General features: G+C 44.8%; 1 protein-coding gene across 5 annotated transcripts in view; it reads left to right on the forward strand.

Moving 5' to 3' along the window:
- The window catches only part of FNBP1 (formin binding protein 1), a 134,476-nt gene extending 114,818 nt beyond the window's left edge, over positions 1–19,658 (forward strand). For 2 of the 5 annotated variants that reach the window (XM_068988775.1, XM_068988793.1), the window contains 5 exons: positions 2,643–2,752; positions 7,727–7,859; positions 10,137–10,258; positions 10,582–10,718; positions 12,851–16,139. In XM_068988775.1, the coding sequence (XP_068844876.1) occupies positions 2,643–2,752; positions 7,727–7,859; positions 10,137–10,258; positions 10,582–10,718; positions 12,851–13,029 (681 nt within the window). In that variant the 3' untranslated portion in view covers positions 13,030–16,139. Of the gene's footprint in view, positions 1–2,642; positions 2,753–7,726; positions 7,860–10,136; positions 10,259–10,578; positions 10,719–12,850; positions 16,140–16,858 lie in introns of those variants that run through there. The other 3 variants (XM_068988781.1, XM_068988787.1, XM_068988777.1) reach the window with 2 other exon arrangements.

A 19,658-nucleotide genomic window follows, 5' to 3' on the forward strand; every position in this document is an offset into this window, starting at 1 on the left:
CAGTATTTTATGGTTATCTTTGTATGTATGTACTTTTACATGTGTTTGAATATATATATAAAAGTATATACATAATCTTTTCACCCTGACCTGGTATTTGACAACTGATCCAGCCCTAAAGAGAAAGAATTTTTTATTAAATGAAACATTTCTTAGAAGGTAAAATAAAATCCTTAGAAGAGTTCTCGATTAAGGTTTCTACAAGAAGGAAAGATCTAGACATTTAAATGAACATCAGTATGAATTTGGGAGAAAGTGGATCAATTAACTGGGAATCTGTCAGATGCCAGGGCTTCTCTTTTGCCCTTTATTTGTTCTTTTGCTGAGCTGCTGGTGGCAAAAGATAATATTATCAGACAGTCTTTCTGTTTGAGATGTTGTTGCTTGATGCCCTCACTTTGAAGCTAATAAAGAAGATACACAAAGGCAGGGTGGGTGTAAAAATTATAAATCTCAAGAAGTAGCTCATGTCAAGCGAGCAAGTGTTTGATTCCGGTAGCAGGTAAAACAAGATCTCCTTAGAGTCACAGCCATTGAAAATATACAAACGTGCCTGCGGCCTCTCTTCCAAACCCCGGTAGGGCCAGTCTCTTTGAGGCCCCTCCAAAGAGTTCAGAAAGTCTACTCCAACTCGAAGGCAGAAATAAAAATTCCTTCGTGGCAAAATAAATCATAGGTTAGAGTATTGTTTGAAAGAATTCAAGCTTCAAAAGGTGAACAGGACAAAATGAACTTTTGAAGGTACTGTCCAGAGACCTGAGTTTCTTTGGATCTAGAACTGTTGACCTGAATCTCCCATGTAACTAAAATTTTTTAAATTTAGTTCCACAATTGCACTGGGCACATTTCAAGTGCTGAGCAGCCATGTGTGGCTACCAGGTTGGATGGTGCAGACATGTGAAAACATTTCCATCATTGTAGAAAAGTCTTTGGGTCTCACACCACATAGTGAGGCTCAGAGCATCTGAATGAATGAACATCGACCACTTACTAGGTTTCCTGCCTTCTGAAGCAGTGCGTCTTACACTGTTTTGTCACATTCTAGCATTAAGACAAAAATGAAAATAAAATCTCCAGTTCCAGAAAACATGCTGATTTAAGTCAGTTCAGCATGAGACCAAACTATTGAGCTTTTGGGCTCGGTGACTGAGTTGAGAAAATTGGAAAACAATTGCAGTTTCAGGTATTATGTGGAAAAGGAAAAACAAGCCTGCTTTATTATTATATTGAAGATTAGTTGGCTTCATCTTAGCTTTAGAAGCAAGCTGAGCTTTCTTGGGTTGGCATTAGGGAATAATCACTTCTGCTTTGCTTTCACTCAGATCTCGTCCCACTCAAACTCATACATGCCCACGGGCACACACGCAGTCTTTGAGAATATTAGCTGAAAGGTCTTTGGTGGCCTTAGTGGTGAGCTATTTGCTGAATCACAGACTTCCAACCCAGCAGCCTGGCATTTTCTAATAAGCAGCCTAGGAACTTTGGTCACAAGCCCCCATGTAAGCTGCTTGGCAAACTCAAGCTGATTTTGCAATTACATTATCCAGGTCCCTTCTTTTCCATCCACTCCCAAGCAAGTCTGTCTTGCCTTTTTTTTTTTTTTTTGAAGGGATTCTAAAGCAAAATCTCTTCAAATTCCCTGGCTTATCCCTGGCTATTGAGCAAATTTCTCTTTCTTTATGAAAATAGCCTCATTTTAGGAAATGATGCGTAAGTGTGGGTAAAAGTCTGGCAACTCACGGTTGATATTTTCTACTTATAACACATGCACAGAGGAAAGAGAGCAATTGTTTTTGAAAAGGAATCAAGATATCGAAGTATACTTCTTCCAAGACTTCCCTCTGCTTCCAATGCAGAGGGCCTGGGTGCGATCCCTGGTCAGGGAACCAAGATCCCACATGCCATGTAGTGCAGCAAAAAAAACCAAAGTGTACTTCTTCTGATGAGTTAGAAACAGCTGGGGCTGATTTCAGACATTATGGAAAAGTTGGTTTTGAAACTGGGGGAGTGGGGGCGGGGGTGATTCTCTGCGGATTCTCTGAGATGATCCTAAAGGTGACAAAAAAGAAGCGGGGGAGGGTTTTTTCCCTTAATGTCCTTTTCACCCGCATTCCTGGAGGAACCAGATGTCCCATCTGTCACTTCACAGGGATGGAAACTTTTGGCCTCAGGCTGTATGCAGAGACGGGAAGGAATACTCAGACGAGGTGGGGGTGGGGTGGGGAACAGTGCCATCGACATGTAACAGTTGATGGGGCCACTTACCAGTTTTTTTATAGGAGGAAAACATAAGCCTAAAGCTTCAGTGTTGCCATCGACACTGACAGCGAAGTGCAGACTGTCTCCAGATTTGTTGCTCACTGATTCTCACTGGGGTCAGAAGTATATCTTCCTGTCTCGGGGCTCCCTTCCTTGTTGGAGGCTGTGGGGCCAGCATGGAAAACGGTTTGTGGGGCCTTTGCAGTTTGCATGCACGGATTTTTGCATCTCAGCTGGGTGTCGTGGGAAAGAGCTTAATTTATTTCATGAAAACACACGCAGACATCTGCATCGTCCTGGTGTCTGGGGAATCTCCCTGCAGGCTTCTCTTGGTGTCTTTTTTTCAAGGAGGCTTTCTGGCTCATTTCTGTTTGTGTCTGCAGGGCGCGACACCAGAAGATTTCAGCAACCTCCCACCTGAACAGAGAAGGAAAAAGCTCCAACAGAAAGTCGATGAATTAAATAAAGAAATCCAAAAGGAGATGGATCAAAGGTAGAGTGGATCGAAACGACTTCTTAAGAAATTCGAGTTCAGTTTGGAAAGATGAGAGGCTCTAAATTAGGTTTTAATTTAGGTGATTGTTTTAGCCACGTGTTTGGTCATAGCTAGTCTACTGGATTGCTTAAAGACAGGATTCCTGGGCACTTTGCTGGTGGTCCAGTGGCTAAGACTCTGTGCTTCCAATGCAAGGGGGCACAGGTTCAACCCCTGGTGGGGAAACTAAGATCACATATTCCCACATGTATAAAAATAAATAAAGACAGGGAGGATTCTTTTAACAAATAGGTATTACTCTATGTTTGGGGAACAAAATGCGTTTTGGTTATCTCTCTCCTTTTTTTTCTCTTTTGATGTGTTCACTTACTTTAGTAACACTATGTTTACCATGTTGTCACCATGGAATATAAAATCAGGTTAGATAAGAGAATTTCACCAGTACAACAAAACATTCTGTGGCATACCAAAGTCTGTATGATGTCTGAGCAAACCAGCTCTTTCATAAATCACCTTCCATTATAGGCAGTTTATTTGGTTTAATAGTTACGATTTTTATAGAGAAAATAAACACTCTACACAGGTTTAAAACGCATTTTTCATTTTCCTTTTCATTAAAATATCCATTTCTGTTTCTGCTGTTGCTGGCATTCTACAGACACTGGGGTGCAAGGAGTCGGATATGACTTAGCAACTGAGCAGCAGCAGTTCAGTATTTTGTAACAACCAATAAGGAAAAGGAGTCTGGAAAAAAAGTTAGACATGTATGTGTAACTGAATTGCTTTGCTGTATACCTGAAAGTAACCCAACATTGTTAATCGACTATGCGTAATTTAAAAAGAGAAAACCGCTTTATTGTCCCTCACTTTCTATATTCTCACTGAGGGGATTAACTGAGTCATTTAATAATGGAGATCTGGACTTAAAGGATAACCTGAGGGACCTCCCTGGTAGTCCAGTGGCTAAGATGCCACACTTCCAGGACAGGGGCCATGGGTTCAATCCCTGGTCAGGGAACTGAGAGTCCACATGTTGTGTGGCATGAAGTAGGCCACATGGTAGCCCTACAGAAATTCAGTGATATTGAGTGAGTGAAACTCGCTCAGTGGTGTTCACCTTTTTGTGACCCCATGGACTATGCGGCCCATTGCATTCTCCAGGCCAGAATACTGGAGTGGGTAACCTTTCCTTTCTCCAGGGGATCTTCCCAACCCAGGTATCAAACCCAGTTCTCCCACATTGCAGGCAGATTCTTTACCAGCTGATCTACCAGGGAAGCCCAGTGATATTGAAGCTGAGGTTAAAATTTAGTTACTCAAAAAATAAATAAAGTTGGCAAGGCAGCCAGTTTAAATACATGCAAATAAAAAGTGGGTTTTATATATATTTTTTCAATCCCTGGGAGAGCAACTCCTGAAAAATATATCACTTTATAAATATTGTTTCAGTATGTTAAAAAGAACACATATAATGAACTTTATTCTAGGTTTGAATTAAAAATATACTTTGTGAAATAAAAATTTTGTCTTTGTACCTTTTATAACATCTGGGACCAGATATAAAAGGTTTATAAATCCATTATAAACCTCGTGCTGTTTACTAAATGAGCAGATATAGTTTGCCCTGGAGTAGCAAGTTATGACTCAGATATCTGAAATGCCATTTTATAAGTGATTGACAGACCCTCCCTAATTGTTTGATTTCGTGGAGAAAAGTTTCTGTCACTTGGGTTGCGACCATGGTACGACCTTTGAACCCCCAGAGTGGCGCTTGCTAGCAGTAAGGCAGATCACCTTCACGTTTCACTTCACCTCTGTTTATTGAGCATTTACTGTGTGTAAGGGAATATTCTAGGCCTTGGGGATAAAGAATGAGCAAAACATCAAAAACCTCTGTTATGGAACTTAGGTTTTACGCAGGACAAACAGAAAATGAAAGGCTCTGAGCAGAGGTGACATGATCTGGAAAAGGTTGGATTTTTTGGTTTGTTTTTGTTTAAAATAATCCATAAAGGCAAGATAGGAGAGAAAAAAATATATAAAATAGGCAGGACAAATCAAAAGCACAAATTAGGGTGGAAGATTTAAAATACCAAGCACACTAGACACCCCAGTTCCAATCTGGCTCCACCTGTTTCATTTGCAAACCTTGGACAAGAGTCTTGACCTCCTGGTAGTTTGGTTTCCTCATCATGAAAAGGGAGTTAATATGCCTGCGTGAAGATTAAGTGTACCAGGGTACCTCAAGGGCTGAGGACAGTGCCTGGCATAGTGTTTGTAAAATAAAATGAATCAGTATGTTAAATGTGAACAGACTGCATGTTCCAATTAAAAGATTTTCAAACTGGACAAAAACCTAAAACTGGACACCACTTGTGTGCTAATTACAAAAGACACACCCAGCTCATTAGGTGCAGAGAGGTTGAAAATAAAGAATGGAAAATGACAGGCCATGCAGGTGTCAACTAGAAGGAAACGAGTGTGAGAGGACTGACTTTCAAGCCAAATAACCGCCCTCCCTCCAAACTGTTCAGTTCAAAAGGATCAACTTCAGTGCTTCCCTGGTGGCTCAGTGGTAAAGAATCTGCCTGCCGATGCAGGAGACATGGGTTCGATCCCTGGTCCAGGAAGACCCCACATTCCATGGGGCATCTACCCCATGCACCACAGCTACTAAGCCTGTGCTCTAGAGCCCAAGCTTTGCAGCAAGAGAAGCCTGTGCACCGTAACTGGAGAGGAGTCCCCACTCCCTCAACTTTGAGAAGAGCCCACGCGACAGTGAAGCCCCAGCTTTGTTGCTGTTTAGCCACTAAGAGTGTCCGACTCTTTTGCAGCTCCTGGGACTGCAGCACAACAGACTCCTCTGTCCTCCACTATCTCCCAGAGTTTGCTCAAATTCACCTCCATTGAGTTGGTGCTGCCATCCAGCCATCTCCCCCTCAGTCTCCCCCTTCTCCTCCTGCCCTCAATCCTTCCCGGCATCAGGATCTTCTCCAATGAGTTGACTCTTTGCATCAGGTGGCCAAACTACTGGGGCTTCAGCTTCAGCATCAGTTCTTCCAATGAATATTCAGGACTGATTTCCTTTAGGATGGACTGGCTTGATCTCTTTGCAGTCCAACGGACTCTCAAGAGTCTTCTCCAATACCACAGTTCAAAAGCATCAGTTCTTCAGTGCTCATCCTTCTGTATGGTCCAACTCTCACATGACTACTGGAAAAATCATAACTTTAACTATACGGACCTTTGTTGGCAAAGTGATATCTCTGCTTTTTAATATGCTGTCTAGGTTTGTCGTAGCTTTCCTTCCAGGGAGTAAGCGTCTTTTAATTTCATGGCTGCGGTCACCATCCACGGTGATTCTGGAGCCCAAGAAAATCAAGTCTGTCACTGCTTCCACTTTTTCCCCTTCTATTTGCCATGAAATGATGCGACCGACTGCCATGACCTTAGTTTTTTGAATGTTGAGTTTCGAGTCAGCTTTCTCACTCTCCTCTTTCCCCCATTTGCAATTAGTTTTGAATAAAATCTGTTCTTACTGCTTTAAAAAAGGAAAGAATGCAGCTCTAAGTAACACATAGATTAAAGAAGAAATCATCATAGATATTAGAAAATACCTGAAACAGAATTTAACACACATTCTCCACCTGCATTTGGGGATGTCATTAAAGCCAATGGCTCATAAAGGGAAATTGACAGCTTTCGATACATATTAGAAACAAATTGAACCAAAGAAGATGGAAAAAGAAATAAATAATAAAGGAAAGGCTACCAATCAATGAAATAGAACCACATATTCAACAAAGAGGATGAACAGATCCAAAAGTTGGTTCCTTGAAAAGATGAACAAAAATGATAAACCTCTGGAGAGATCTGGAGGAGAGGAATGGGAGATAATGGCTTTAAACACCTCTTTTGAGAAGTTTTACTGAGAAGTGGAGCAGTAGTTGGAGGTATAGGTCATGAAGTAAAGAGACGACTTGTAAACCTGTGGGCGACCACACAGTTGGGCCCCTGTCTCTTGCGTCTGCTGCGTTGGCAGATAGATTCTTTACCACTGCCCTACCTGGGGACGCCATATACTTGTTGAGCATCTGTTGTGAGCCAGGTGTGGTCTGGCTACTGGGGGTGTGTCATGTTAGCAAAAGGGCTTGAGCCCAGAGAGCTTCTCAGAGCGCTGCTGTTCTAGGAGAAAGAGATAGACAGTAAGCAATAAGCATAATAACAAGATATATAACGTTGGGAAGTGGAAATAAAAGAAAGTAGAGTGATGGGACTTCCCCAGTGGTTCAGTGGTTTAAGACTCTGAGCTTCCAATGTTTGGGACCCAGGTTCAATCCGTGGTCAAGTCAGCAAGATCAAACCAGTCAATCCTAAAGGAAATCAACCCTGAATGTTCATTGGAAGGACTGATGCTACAGCTGAAGCTCCAATACCTTGCCACCTGATATGAAGAGCCGACTCATTGGAAAAGATCCTGATGCTGGAAAAGATTGAGGGCAAAAGGAGAAGGGGGTGGCAGAGGATGAAATAGTTTGATATCATCACTGACTTGATGGACATGAGTCTGAGCAAACTCTGGGAGATGGTGAAGGACAGGGAAGCTTGGCACACTGCAGTCTATGAGGTTGCAAAGAGTCAGACACCCCTTAGCGAATGAACAACGAGAGAAATAAGATCCCACATGCCGCACAGCATGGCCTCTGTGTGTGTGTGTGTGTGTGTGTGTGAAGACATAGAAATTCTCTTCCACTTATTTCTATATTTTGGTTAAATTATTTCCTGTGACTCACAATGCAGTTGGTGTCATTGGTCTTGTGTTGGGTGATTAGTGTAGAGTTTCTTTTGCTGAAGTTCAGTGAAGTTGTCCACCGCACTGCCCAGTCCCCCACCTGGCAGGGAGTCAGTTCATTTGCTCTAAATCTAACAGCGGCATTAACTTGGCCATGTTCTGCCCCTTCTCTTTTTCAGAGATGCCATCACAAAAATGAAAGATGTCTACCTAAAGAATCCGCAAATGGGAGACCCCACCAGTTTGGATCACAAATTAGCAGAAGTCAGCCAAAATATAGAGAAGCTGAGACTAGAGACCCAGAAATTTGAGGTAGGAAAAAGCTGTTGTGGAAAAGCTTTGTTGGGGGAAAATAAAAAGAAAAGAAACAGAAGTAGGTGTGGGGTCACGGGACGCATGGGGTTGTAGAGCGCCAGCATTTCTTTCCCTGTGAGGGATGCAGCTGGAAAAGTCAGGTGTTTCACGAGTTATGAGGAAAGGAAAAAGACACTGTCATGCATTTGGTGTTCTGCTTTTCAGCGTATCCTGTTTTAATGGTGTCCCTTAAAGGGGACACTGTTTAAGGTTATAGTTATATACGGGTATTTTTGTGTTTTTTTTTTTTTTTTCATTTCAGCATTTCACTTAAATTCACTCAAGTTGTTTCACCTTGTGTTGACAGTGGGTATAATCGGGAGTATACAGTTGTCCATCATCTCAGTGAATCAAAAAGTCTTTTAAGAAGGCCGTTAATATTTGTAATTGTCTTGCAGGGTCTTTGTCTGGCTTTGGTATCAGTGTAAACATTTTCAAAATATATTCTGGATGCGAATTCCTTTTCATATCTATGATTTGCAGATATTTTTTCCATTCTATGGATTGCTTTTCTACCCTCTTCAAGATGTCCTCTGAAGCACAAAAGTTTTTTTTTTTTTTTGACCATGCCCCACATCTTTCAAGATCTTGGTTCCCTGACCAGGGATTGAACCTGGGCCCCGGCTGTTAAAGCACCAAGCGCTAACCACTGGACTGCCAGGGAACTCCCAAACCATTTTAATTTTGATGAAATCAATTTACCAAAAATTTTTTTCTCTTTATCACTTGTGCTTTTGGTGGCATAACTAAGTAACCAGCACCTAATCCAAGATCACAAACCTTTATGCTTATGTTTTCTTCTAAATGTTGTAGTTTTCCCTTTTATGTTTAAGTGTTTGGTTCGTTTTGAGTTAATTGTTGTACGTGGTTAAAAGTACAGGTCCGGATTCATTCTTTTTTAGTTGTCCCAGCACCATTTGTCAAAAAGACCTTTTCTCCCCTTGAACTCTCTGGGCTGTTCAAGACAGCTTGTAACTCGCTGTTACAAGCCAATTAATCATAAATACAAGGGTTTATTTCTGGGTTGTGGGGGGAAACCATTGAAATATGTTATTGTTGTTTCAAAGGACCCATTATCAAAAGATGGAAACCAGCAGGAAACACACATGAGACTCGAAGAAGAAACACACATAATGAATCTTTTAAGCTGTGAACAAAAGGCTTCTCCCCCGACCCCTAAAATGGAAAGACTAGAAAAATAGTAACTGATCATTCTGATCAAAATAGATTATTTCTAGCCATGAAAAGCCAAATATGACTTTTTCCCATTCTTTCTAGAATCTGTCAGTAAGTTATTATTGGTTGAGATTTTAGAACCCAGAAATGTCCTTTTCTGGTCATTTGAATTGCCATTTTTACACTATTTCAAAGGTTGCTGAAGAAAAGTTGATCTACTTTGATTTCCTGTGTACAAGGTTTCTTCACTATTAAAAAAAAAAACACACATTACACTCCTAAGGGCAAAAAAAAGGGAAGTGTGGCTTTTAAACTGAGTCACTGCTTAAGTGTGGCAGGACCCTCGTGGTTCCCAGGGTGACGTCATGGTCACGGAACTTTTGGAACTAGGGGAACGAGATGCGACTTATCAGATGTCATACAGCTGCTTAAAAAGCCCGAGAGTTGTGGGGGCTTTGCTGGTGGTCCAGTGGCGGGGATTCCAATGCAGGGATGCAGACATGGGTTCAATCTCTGGTCTGGGAACTAAGATCTCATATTGTCGTTGAGGTTTAGCCGCTCAATCGTGTCTGACTCTTTTGCGACCCCGTGGACCATAGCCCACCAGGCTCCTCTGTCCATAGGGTTTCCCAGGCAGGAATACTGGAGTGGGCTGCCATGTTCTCCTCCAGGGGTTCTTCCCCACCCAGGGACTGAACCCGTGTCTCCTGCATTGGCAGGCAGATTCTTTACCGCTGAGCTACAAGGGAAGCCCTAAGACCCCACCTGCCGCGCAATAAATAAGTGAATGAAAGCCCGAGAGTTTAAGCCAGGCTGGTGTCCTTCTGCCACTTTATGAGCAATGGTTAAATGGAAGTCTGTGCTTGTACATCTCCAGCTTTGCCTTCAAGTATGTTTATACAGTCAGGGCAAACAGACTGGAGGCTCCTCACCCCCGCCACATGGTCCTTCTCCAGTCGGCTTCAGTGACCAACCAGAAGCCCAGGTTGGGGGCCTGAACCCTGCTTGGTCAGGCCCTCAGCTGAGCTCTGACCAGTCTTTCCTGATTTCTCTTTGCAGGCCTGGCTGGCCGAGGTCGAAGGCCGACTCCCAGCCCGCAGCGACCAGGCCCGTCGGCAGAGTGGGATGTATGAGGCGCAGAACGCCCCCTCGGTCAACAACTGTGCGCAGGATCGGGAAAGGTACAGTATCTGGACAGCGCCTGTTTGGGGTTTTTTGTTCTTTTTTTTTTTTTTGGCTTTGTATTTACTGCCCGATTCTGGAATCAGAGATGCGCACAAGGTCCTTGTTAGGTCCCACGTGTCTTTGATGACTGGCCTGTGGTTTTTTCCACAGTGCAGTTGTCTGATTCCCCCTTGGATGGTGCTGGAGCCTGTGGGGTGAGGGGCGGTCCCTGGTTACAACGCTCTGGAGTTGCAAGCACTTGTGCTCTCACGGGGGCTGCATTTGAGCCCTCGCTGGGGTCAGTTGCTATAGTTGCTGTGTGTTTTGCTTTCTTGAGCAGCCCCGATGGCAGTTACACGGAGGAGCAGAGTCAGGAGAGTGAGGTCAAGGTGCTGGCCACAGACTTTGACGACGAGTTTGACGACGAGGAGCCCCTTCCTGCCATAGGGACATGCAAAGCCCTCTACACGTTTGAAGGTAACACCGACTGCATCCCTCTTCTCTTTCTGTGGTCAGACTTTCTTTTGAAGCCTTCAGAGCCTTCCTTTCAGGAAGAGGCTTCAAAAGAACCTTCCTTCAGAACCTTCCTCTCTTCCTCTTTCATTCCGCTCATAGCATCTATGATTCTGATTTCTTTCTGGTTGAGGGCTGTGTATTTTGCCTTTGGGTCCAGACTGTTGACCAACTTTCGGTGAGCTTAATCGCAGCAGGTAGTATGGAATGATTATTTCATCCACGCCTTCAATACTTATGGAGCTCCTGTCTTGCAAAGACCCCTGAAAGCGTGGGAGGCAGGTGGTGTGGTCTGGCATCCGCCCTGGGAGGAAATAAAGCAGACGCACATAGAGGAGGGTTCAGCAGAAGAGAGGGACGGAGTGATGGGGGGTCCACACGAGGCTATGACCCCTTCCCTGAGGGGATTTGTTTATTTTTATTTTCGGCTGTCTGGGTCTTCACAGCTGCTCACAGGCTTTCTCTAGTTGTGGCTCCTCTCTCGTTCTGGTGCAAGGGCTTCTCATTGTGGGGGCTTCTCTTGCGGGGCACTGGTTCTAGAGGGCACGAGCTTCAGTAGTTGCAGCTCTTGGGCTCTAGGGCACAGGCTCAATAGTTGTGGCGCACAAGCTTAGCGCCTCTGTCGCATGTGGAATCTTCCCGGACTGGGGATCGAACCCATGTCCCCTGCATTGGCAGGCGGATTCTTATCCACTGAACTCACCATGCTGCAGGGTGTTAGAGGCACGGGCACTGCCAAGCATGGAGCAGGAAAAGCATGGGGTTTGTGTGCCTGGAGCTCAGGTGTCTTAGGAATAATAGTGGGATATAAGACGAGGAGGGGCTGGGGCCTGTGTGGGGGATGGTAAGAGAAACACTTGGCTCTTATCTGGCCAACATCAGGCCCTCCAGAAAGTATTTGAGCATGTTGTTGACACAAGCAGAGCTGTACCGTAGACATTTATTCCCATATGTGTGCTCTCAGTTAGAAGACAGGGCAAATGCTTAGGAAGCCTAACCTCGAGGTTCCCAAACTGATGAGCCTTGAAACAGCGTCCTGCAGGATGCTGGCAAGGATGCTGTGAAAGAAGGAATCGGAGCTCAGATCGTTTTCAGAAACCCTGGGGTAAATGAACTTATTTGCTGTAAGACTTTTTTTTTTTCATCCTTGCCTCTTTTGATTTGCAGGATCTGAGTTCTCTGATCAGCACTCAAACCCATGCCCCCTGCAGTGGAAGGGCAGAGCCCTACCCACTGGACTGCCAGGAAATGTCCTTGACCGTAGGGCTTTTAGGGCCTTTGATAAACTAAACATTCATTGTGACAAAACAAAGAGGAGAAGCCCGAGGTTCCGTGCTCCCAGTGTAACTTCCAGTCCACACCATCCCTCTCCCCCTGCGTCCACAGTTAGCACTATTAACAGCCCCCTAAGCAGTCTGCCTCTCAGGACACTGCTTGGGTGGTGGTGACTAGTCTTTTGAAATTATCTTAGTGAATGGTATTGGGGGCCTTGATTAGGAGGCGGATGGATGCAGAGATGCTGTAGCCAATAACACGCTCAGATGCGCGGCTGATTGGAAGTTGGAAACGAAGCAGGGAGGAACCCACAGCTGATCCCTGAAGCTGCGTTCCTGGGACGATGGAGATGTCCGCTGAAATGGGGAAGTGGGAGGAGGGTCTAGTTTGGGAGGCAAAACAGTGAGTCCAGGTTCACCCGAATTGTGTCCCAGGTGCCCAGGCACCATCAGGGTGGAAATGGGCTTCAGAGAGAAGGCATGGTGGCACCTAAGCCTCAGATAAGAACCAGAACGGGAGAAAGAAAAGTGGGGGTGCTGTGTAAAGAGGTGTCGTTGATGCCAAAGGAGCACCTTCAGGGGAGGGTAGGGAAGAGGACTAAGATTTCCTCTGGGGGAGATACCTCCTGTTCTGGGAGGCAGGAGAGAGAGGGCTCCCATGAGGAATTAGAGAAGGGTCCTAGTGATGCAGGGTGAGGGCCTGGCAGCTTCTGGATGGGAGGAGAGCGTCCGTCTTTTCTCCAGTTGTACTGCAAGACTCGCCGTCTGCTCCAAACCCAGATTTGGCAAGAAACCTAAGCTACTCTGACTTTGCTTTTTCAGGTCAGAATGAAGGAACCATTTCAGTAGTTGAAGGAGAGACGCTGTACGTGATAGAGGAAGACAAGGGTGACGGGTGGACCCGAATTCGGAGAAATGAAGATGAAGAGGGTTATGTTCCCACTTCCTACGTCGAAGTCTATTTGGACAAAAATGCCAAAGGTGCTAAGACTTATATTTAATACAACTTAAAAAAAAACCACACACACAAAACTTTAGAATTGGAGTTGTTTCTCCCCACAATCATGACTCTTAGAGGCAGTTCTCCAAAAGACTGGATGGGGAGCATCACCGTGCGTGTTTCTTTTAGGCACAAGGTGGATGTTCAGGCATCTTAGGCCTGAATTTCCTGGGCTGGTTTTGATGATGATTCGGTGTCACTTGCTCATGACATTTTCCGTGGAAAGCTGCCAACTGCCAATTTACAACAGTGTCCTTTGAAATCTGATAAACATTTCTTCTTGGGGCAGCGACTGTAGATAACCAAAAAGTTGCCTTCTAGCTTCTGATTCGTATTTCTGACTCTAAAAGTCCATGCACATCCTAGGAGTGCAGAAGACTTCAGCTCTCGTTAATAACTAGTGTCTGCCAGAAAGTGGACCGCCTTAGAATGTTACAGTGTGTAACTTCATAAACTGAACTGCGCTAGTTTGTTAAGCTTTACAGTCATTCATTTTGGAGGAAGTCATCAATAAAGAATAGCGTAAGTAAAGAATGATGTTGGTACCGAAAGTGTGTATATTTCCTTAAACATGTTTAAGAGCATTGTTAGAGCACCGTGTTATCTGGTTATGTCAGTATGATCCTAGGCAACCAGTTGAATCATGGAAAACGTTGGTCTTTCGACCAGTTGGTTTTCACATATGACTACTGATCTTTCTTTTGCCAGTTGACAGAGTTGATCAGATGTGCTAGAGCTGTTTAGATAAATTATGTAAAAACAACTCTCCTCATTCTGTTCTGCTGGAGGTTTTTTGTGCCCAGGTGGTGCTGTGAATAGACCCTTGAAAGCAACACACAGACCCCAGCACATCACTTTTTACAGTTCTTTTGGTTTGTGTTTTAATCATTGGCATTGTTAAGCCCCAAAGTGTCTATTTACTGAAAATCATTTTAGAACTTCTAGACCCTTTTATATAATAACCATAAAGTGGTTAATTATATAATAAAATGTTTCACCATCTTAAAGGAATCTGGGTCACATGGGGATTTGCATTTTTAAATTGGCAGGCTAGGTAGTGAAACTGGGGACATGCCCAATGATTGTGCTTATGTCTAGAATCTTCCCTGAGCTCACAGAGAACCAGCTAAAAATGAGTCAGAGTAAAGGTATGGGATTGAGATTCTCTTTTTCTTTGGCTTTGAAAATTATTTATTCATGTCCTTCCTACTTTAAAATAGGAAATCAGCTCCTTGCTTCTACGCTATGGACTCCTTTTAGAAGGTCGGGTCAATTTAAAGCTGATTTTAAAACTGACAGCAATGCATTACAGGGTCTAGGACCTGGCAGGAGTTATGGGTGCCTGTGGCAGATTCTAGCAGAAAGTTCTGCATTTCCCAAGGGCCTCTCCATTATTCTTGCCTGGAGAGGAACCCGGTGACTACGGTCCATGGGGTCACAGAGTTGGACACGACTGGGCAGCTAACATTTGAGGCCCACCAAAACAGAATGTAGTAGCCTTTACTTAATGACTGCCTGATTTTTAAAACAGTTTTAATTTTTAAATAATCACAGGTTGTCAGGAAGTTGCAAAGATAGTAGAGAGATCCCCTTTATCCAGCTTTCCCAAGTGGTCACATCTGACATAATTGTGATCCAGTATCAAAAACAGGAAACCGACACTGGCCAGCCCGATTTTTTTTTTTTTTTAGTATAATTTTGTCATTTAAATTTCTTTTGCATTATTATATCTTTGCTGCCATAGTATCAATAAAACCACCTATCCTGACCCCAGATCTCTCAGGAGAATCACTTCAGCACTTCCTTTTAACTACCACAGCAAGGAAAATCAGTTGGCCCTTAACTCATGGGGATTTCATGAACAGTAGGTGGTCACAGCCTTGGGCATGTAACCAAGTGAATACCTAAGACATTAAAACCCAGGATGAACTCATTTCCAGACTGTGAAGTATTGGAGAAAACAAACTAGACACTGAAAAAAAGTCTTAAAATGAGGCAAGGCAACATTAGGCTTTTTAAAGCTTGCTTTGAAAAGTATGGCATGCCATGAAGTCGGTTGATTTCTGATTTGTTTGTTCCTTTTGCTTTTATTCCCCTCCTCTTTAGAGCTGTGCAAATCTAATTCAGGAAATAGCTCAACTGTCTTTTGGGTATGGGTGGGGCGATTTGGGCACATAAATTATGATCATTATTTTAGCTGGTATGCCTCCGTACCTTCAACCAGATGAATCTGTGTCTTAGTGACTCAAGAGCAGAAGATATTTTTTAGTTTCAGTTCCATCTAAGTCGGTGTGCAAAGGATTAGCAGAAGTCTTGAAACAATTGCCAGAGAGTCGGGAGCTTCCATTCCCAGCCCCAAAGCACACTTTGTGTTCTTCTAACAGTTAATCTGTCAAAAGTAGCAAAGTCTCAGCTTGTGTATAAAGTTTTCTCCTTTTACGCAGAGATACACTTAGAAGCTAAAATGGATGGAGACTCTTTCCTTTCCCTACCTTGTTCATAAGTCTGTTCAGCCTGCCCCACAAACACTGCCCTCCCTCTAAGCCCAGCCCAGCCGGGTGGGGCTGCTGCTTTCTGACACCTGTGGCTCAAGAGGAGTTGTCAGTAACGCCGGTGCACTTTCGTATGTGTGTGTGGCGTCTGCCAAGTGACTATTTAATAACTGCCAAAATAGTTAGACTAGGGGAAGTTCCATGGGCCAACTGAATTGTGACTGTCCTCTTTTATGATTTTGTTTAGTGTAGTTTTGTTTTTTTAATTGCTCTCTGTGAAATATGCCCATAACTGCCCCCTCCCCAATCTGTTTGTATATACTGCAATAGAAAAACTTAAAGGATTACTTGAATTCGTTGTTTTAACGTTTTACTCTTTTATTTGTTTGTTTTATTGGTGATTCTGCTGCCTAATGACCTTTTTGTTTTTGTAACCGCTGGGGGAGCCAGAAGGACGGTTACACTGGTAGCTAGGTTCCCTGCCGGCTGATCCGCACTTGAGTTTATTGTAGACACTTGGGTTCTGAGTAAGTTTTGTTTGAATATGGCCAACATGACTGTTTCCTCTCTCTTCCTTATCCTCCAAGAAAAAAATCTGTGTGGCACCTTGTAGCTGTATCCTCGTATCTGCCTCTCTAATAAACGTTATATTTTTTCTCAGTGTTGTGTATTTTAAATGATTTTTCACCTCTCCGAGAAATTCTGTGTAATCCAAGCATTTAACCCTCTCGTCTTCAATAATGGGGAGTTTTCTAGCCAAATGCTTTTTTAAAAAAAAAAAAGAAAAATTCTGCCCTTTCCCCCTTGTGAAATGATGGCACCTTCTCTGTTGCTCACCCTGTGTGCGCCTATGGGCTTCGGGAGTCTGTCTCTCGTTTCTCTTCTGTCCCCCAGATGAAGAACTTTCACTGTTTATTACCAAGCAATAGGTTTTCCTTTTCACCAAAGATGCTGCATTTTACTGCCAAGGGACCGAGACTGTCGGTCACAGAGAGAACCGGGTCCTTGGACTCCTCACATCTTTCTGGGAAGCTGGTTTCTTTCTTTGTCTCAGAGCTCGATTGACGGGAAAGATGAGCTGGGGGCATGCGGCAGTGCACCGTCTTCCGGGTGCTTTCTCTTACCCCTGAAGGGAAGACTAGCTGCTCTGACTGCAGATAAAACCGTGAAAGTTCCTTATCTCAGACGAGCCCTGTGGTAACCAAGTGCTCTAAAAATGCCCCCTCCCCTCGCCCTGTCCAGGGCGGTGCAGTCCGCCTGAGAAGTGGAGTGCCCGCCCCTGACCTGCCAGCCCTCCACTCTAACTGCCTTTTCCTTTCTCTGTCTTTTGTATTGTAGATTGCTAAAGGTGGTTCCAGGAGCCAGAGCCTCGGGGAGCCTTCCCAGGAGAAACCCTTCGGTCTGCTTGTCTCCACAGGCCTGAGCGCCCACGAACGCCCTGGGCCTGGGCTGCTGTGTGGCCCTGGGCCCCTCGGCCTGAAGCTGACATCCATCCCCACCTGCAGCTGCTCGCTTTCTTCTTTTCTTTCCTTTTTACAGCATGTTAAAAGGCCCCTGGCCCAGTCTGGCCGCCTCTCGGCAGGGGGCGGGCTGCCCCTGCCCCGCGACCTCGGTCCACCTGGCGCAACCCGGCCCGGCCACGATTCACACTGTGCCTTTCTGTGAAAACTTTGCCACTGGTCTCCTGGTGAGACGAACCGAATCTGGGCGAGGAGGGTCAGGCCTGCGCCCGGTGGTCTGGGTGCCCAAAAGCCACTGATGTGTCCCTTACGTTAGAAAATACTCATCTTTCCCCAAGTCCATTGTGTATTCAGTGGTCCTCTCCTGACTATGGGCCCTCACCAGGTACTAAACAATCGGCCCTTGAAATGTTTCACGGCCTGAGTGTCCGTGGTAGACACACACACACACGTTTTTGTTTGTGGTCCTGTCTTCAGTGGCCTAGAAAAGTCCACACCAGAAGTCAAATTCCAGCTCTTGGGCCAGTCCCGCTGTCATGCCTGTGTCCCCTCCCTTTTCATGGGGTCAAGGAAGGTCCCAGCCCACCTTCTCCCTGTTGGCCACCCATCAATAAGGACCGCGGGTTGCGAATGAGCGTCTCGCCTCTGCATTAGCTCATTGGCCAAAGGAAGCCTCTCCCCTTTCTGTGAATTCCAAGGGCCGCACCTTAGGACTCCAGTGCCGTCATCACCAAAGCCCCTGTGCTTCTCGTGGTCCGCCAAGTGATCCTGTGGCTGCCGCTTCCACATCTTAGCGTGTGCTCTCCAGGCCACGCAGAGTTAATCGAGTTTGTCTTCTGAGCTGAATCTCCCTCCTCTCATGGATCTTTGAAGAAGACACGAGGTCCCGTACCCAGTGGGCCGCTCACACCTTAGAGCAGTGTAGCTTCTCATCAGGCGTCTTCCCTGTTGTTCAGCTTTTGGTGACTAGACGGTCACCTTGAGCCTCCTCGCTGCTTTGCCACACTTGCGAATCTAAGACAAGGAAAATCTGGCAGGAGCTGAAGGGACCGGGCCTTGGTTCAGGGGTAGGAAAATGGTCCCTCTCAGCAAACCAGGGTTGACCGCACACCAGCCTCAAAGCTGCTCAGTCAACCTTTGGTGACAGGAAACCATGAGGGAACAAACGCCAAGTATGAGCGGGGGAAGAGGAAGTGGCTTCAGGTTGGAGCAGGCGTTGGGCCCCTCTCCTTCCGCCCCAGAGTGAGCCTCTGCAGCTGTGGGCGTCTGGGGGCCCCTCTGTTAACTCAGGGGGCGGCCCCATTGTCCCAGGCTCCTCAGTCTCACAAGAAGACTGTCTTGGCAGATGATGGCGAAGCCAGGATGCCAAAGGACAGGAAGAGTCTGGGCTTCACCCGCGTCCCTGCAAACCAGCAGGCGCGTAGTTCCTCCATGCAGCCCCAGCAGCCCCACATAGGGTTGGTCCATCAGGCGTCTCCAGGAACTTCTGAATTTCACCAAGTCAAGCTGCCCACTCTCCACAAGGATCCTAATTTTTTTTTTTTTTTAAGAAAAAAAAAATTGGATTCTAGAGCCTCGGGAATGCATGTGCTTTGCGTCTTTCATATTAGGGGTCAGGGTAGATTAACTTCTTCCGATTTAGGGGGAAAGGTATACGCTGCAGTACTTTGTTCTTTTAAACGTCTGTTTAACCTGATATGGACTATGCTGGTGTCCTCTGTATCCCCTGTGCCTTTCTTTTTCTCTGTACCACCTGCGTCCAAAAAAGAATGGAGAAGTGCTTTTCAGTGTTCACCTCGGTGTTTGCTTTTCTGCCAGTCTGTATGGCTACGGGGAAAGGGGAGCGCTGTACCAGCTGGGGCTTAGTCAAGGAAATAAGTTATTATAGGCTAGTTGAGATTTATCATTTACTCTGGGAATCCTACTGTGAAATCGTCTATATATTATTATGAGCAGTTCACATAGAGTAGAAACGTGGACTCTGCCATGTGCTTTCTCAGCCTTCCCTCATATCCACTGACCATCATTTCTCCACCGATGCTAGAATATTGTTATGCCGTAAGAATGACTCATTTTTAAAGAACGTACTCTGAAAATAACTTAAAAACAGAAAGTGAGGAACTTGTCGTTTACCCAGTTTTTCCTTTGCTGGATAGGAAAGAATAAAAAGGCATGGTAAGCTGGGATGGGATTTTCCTTTGGGCTTTTATCATGAACACCCTGAAGCTTTGGGGTGCGAGGAGTCTGTCTCTCCAGCGGTTAGTGCAGAGGCTTCAGTCCCTTTTGGTAACATTTGTAATTGCTGGGGAAAAGTTTACTGAACATGAAAAGGTTATGTGGATGCTAAGTATTTTTCCAGAAAAGTCAATTTCATACTTCCTAATGGCTCTGCCTCCTGTGCTTATATCATCAAAAGAAAAAAAAAAAAACTTTAAAAAGTGATCCAGAATTCTATTTTAACCTCTTGTCCAGCACCTTTAAACTTCTTGGTTTATCAGTGTGTGTTGCACTAATTCTAAACTTTGGAGGCGTTTCAGTGTTGTAACGGCCCACTGCCACTGTAAAGGTTCTGGAATTGCCCATTTGTCTCTAGAGATGGAATTAAACCAAATAAAGTGCTTCCATTGGAAGGCTTATATTGACCTTGTAACTATATGTTAATCCTCTAAATGTTAAAT

Source organism: Capricornis sumatraensis, chromosome 1, assembly GCF_032405125.1.
Source record: "Capricornis sumatraensis isolate serow.1 chromosome 1, serow.2, whole genome shotgun sequence".
Taxonomy (NCBI): Eukaryota; Metazoa; Chordata; class Mammalia; order Artiodactyla; family Bovidae; genus Capricornis; species Capricornis sumatraensis.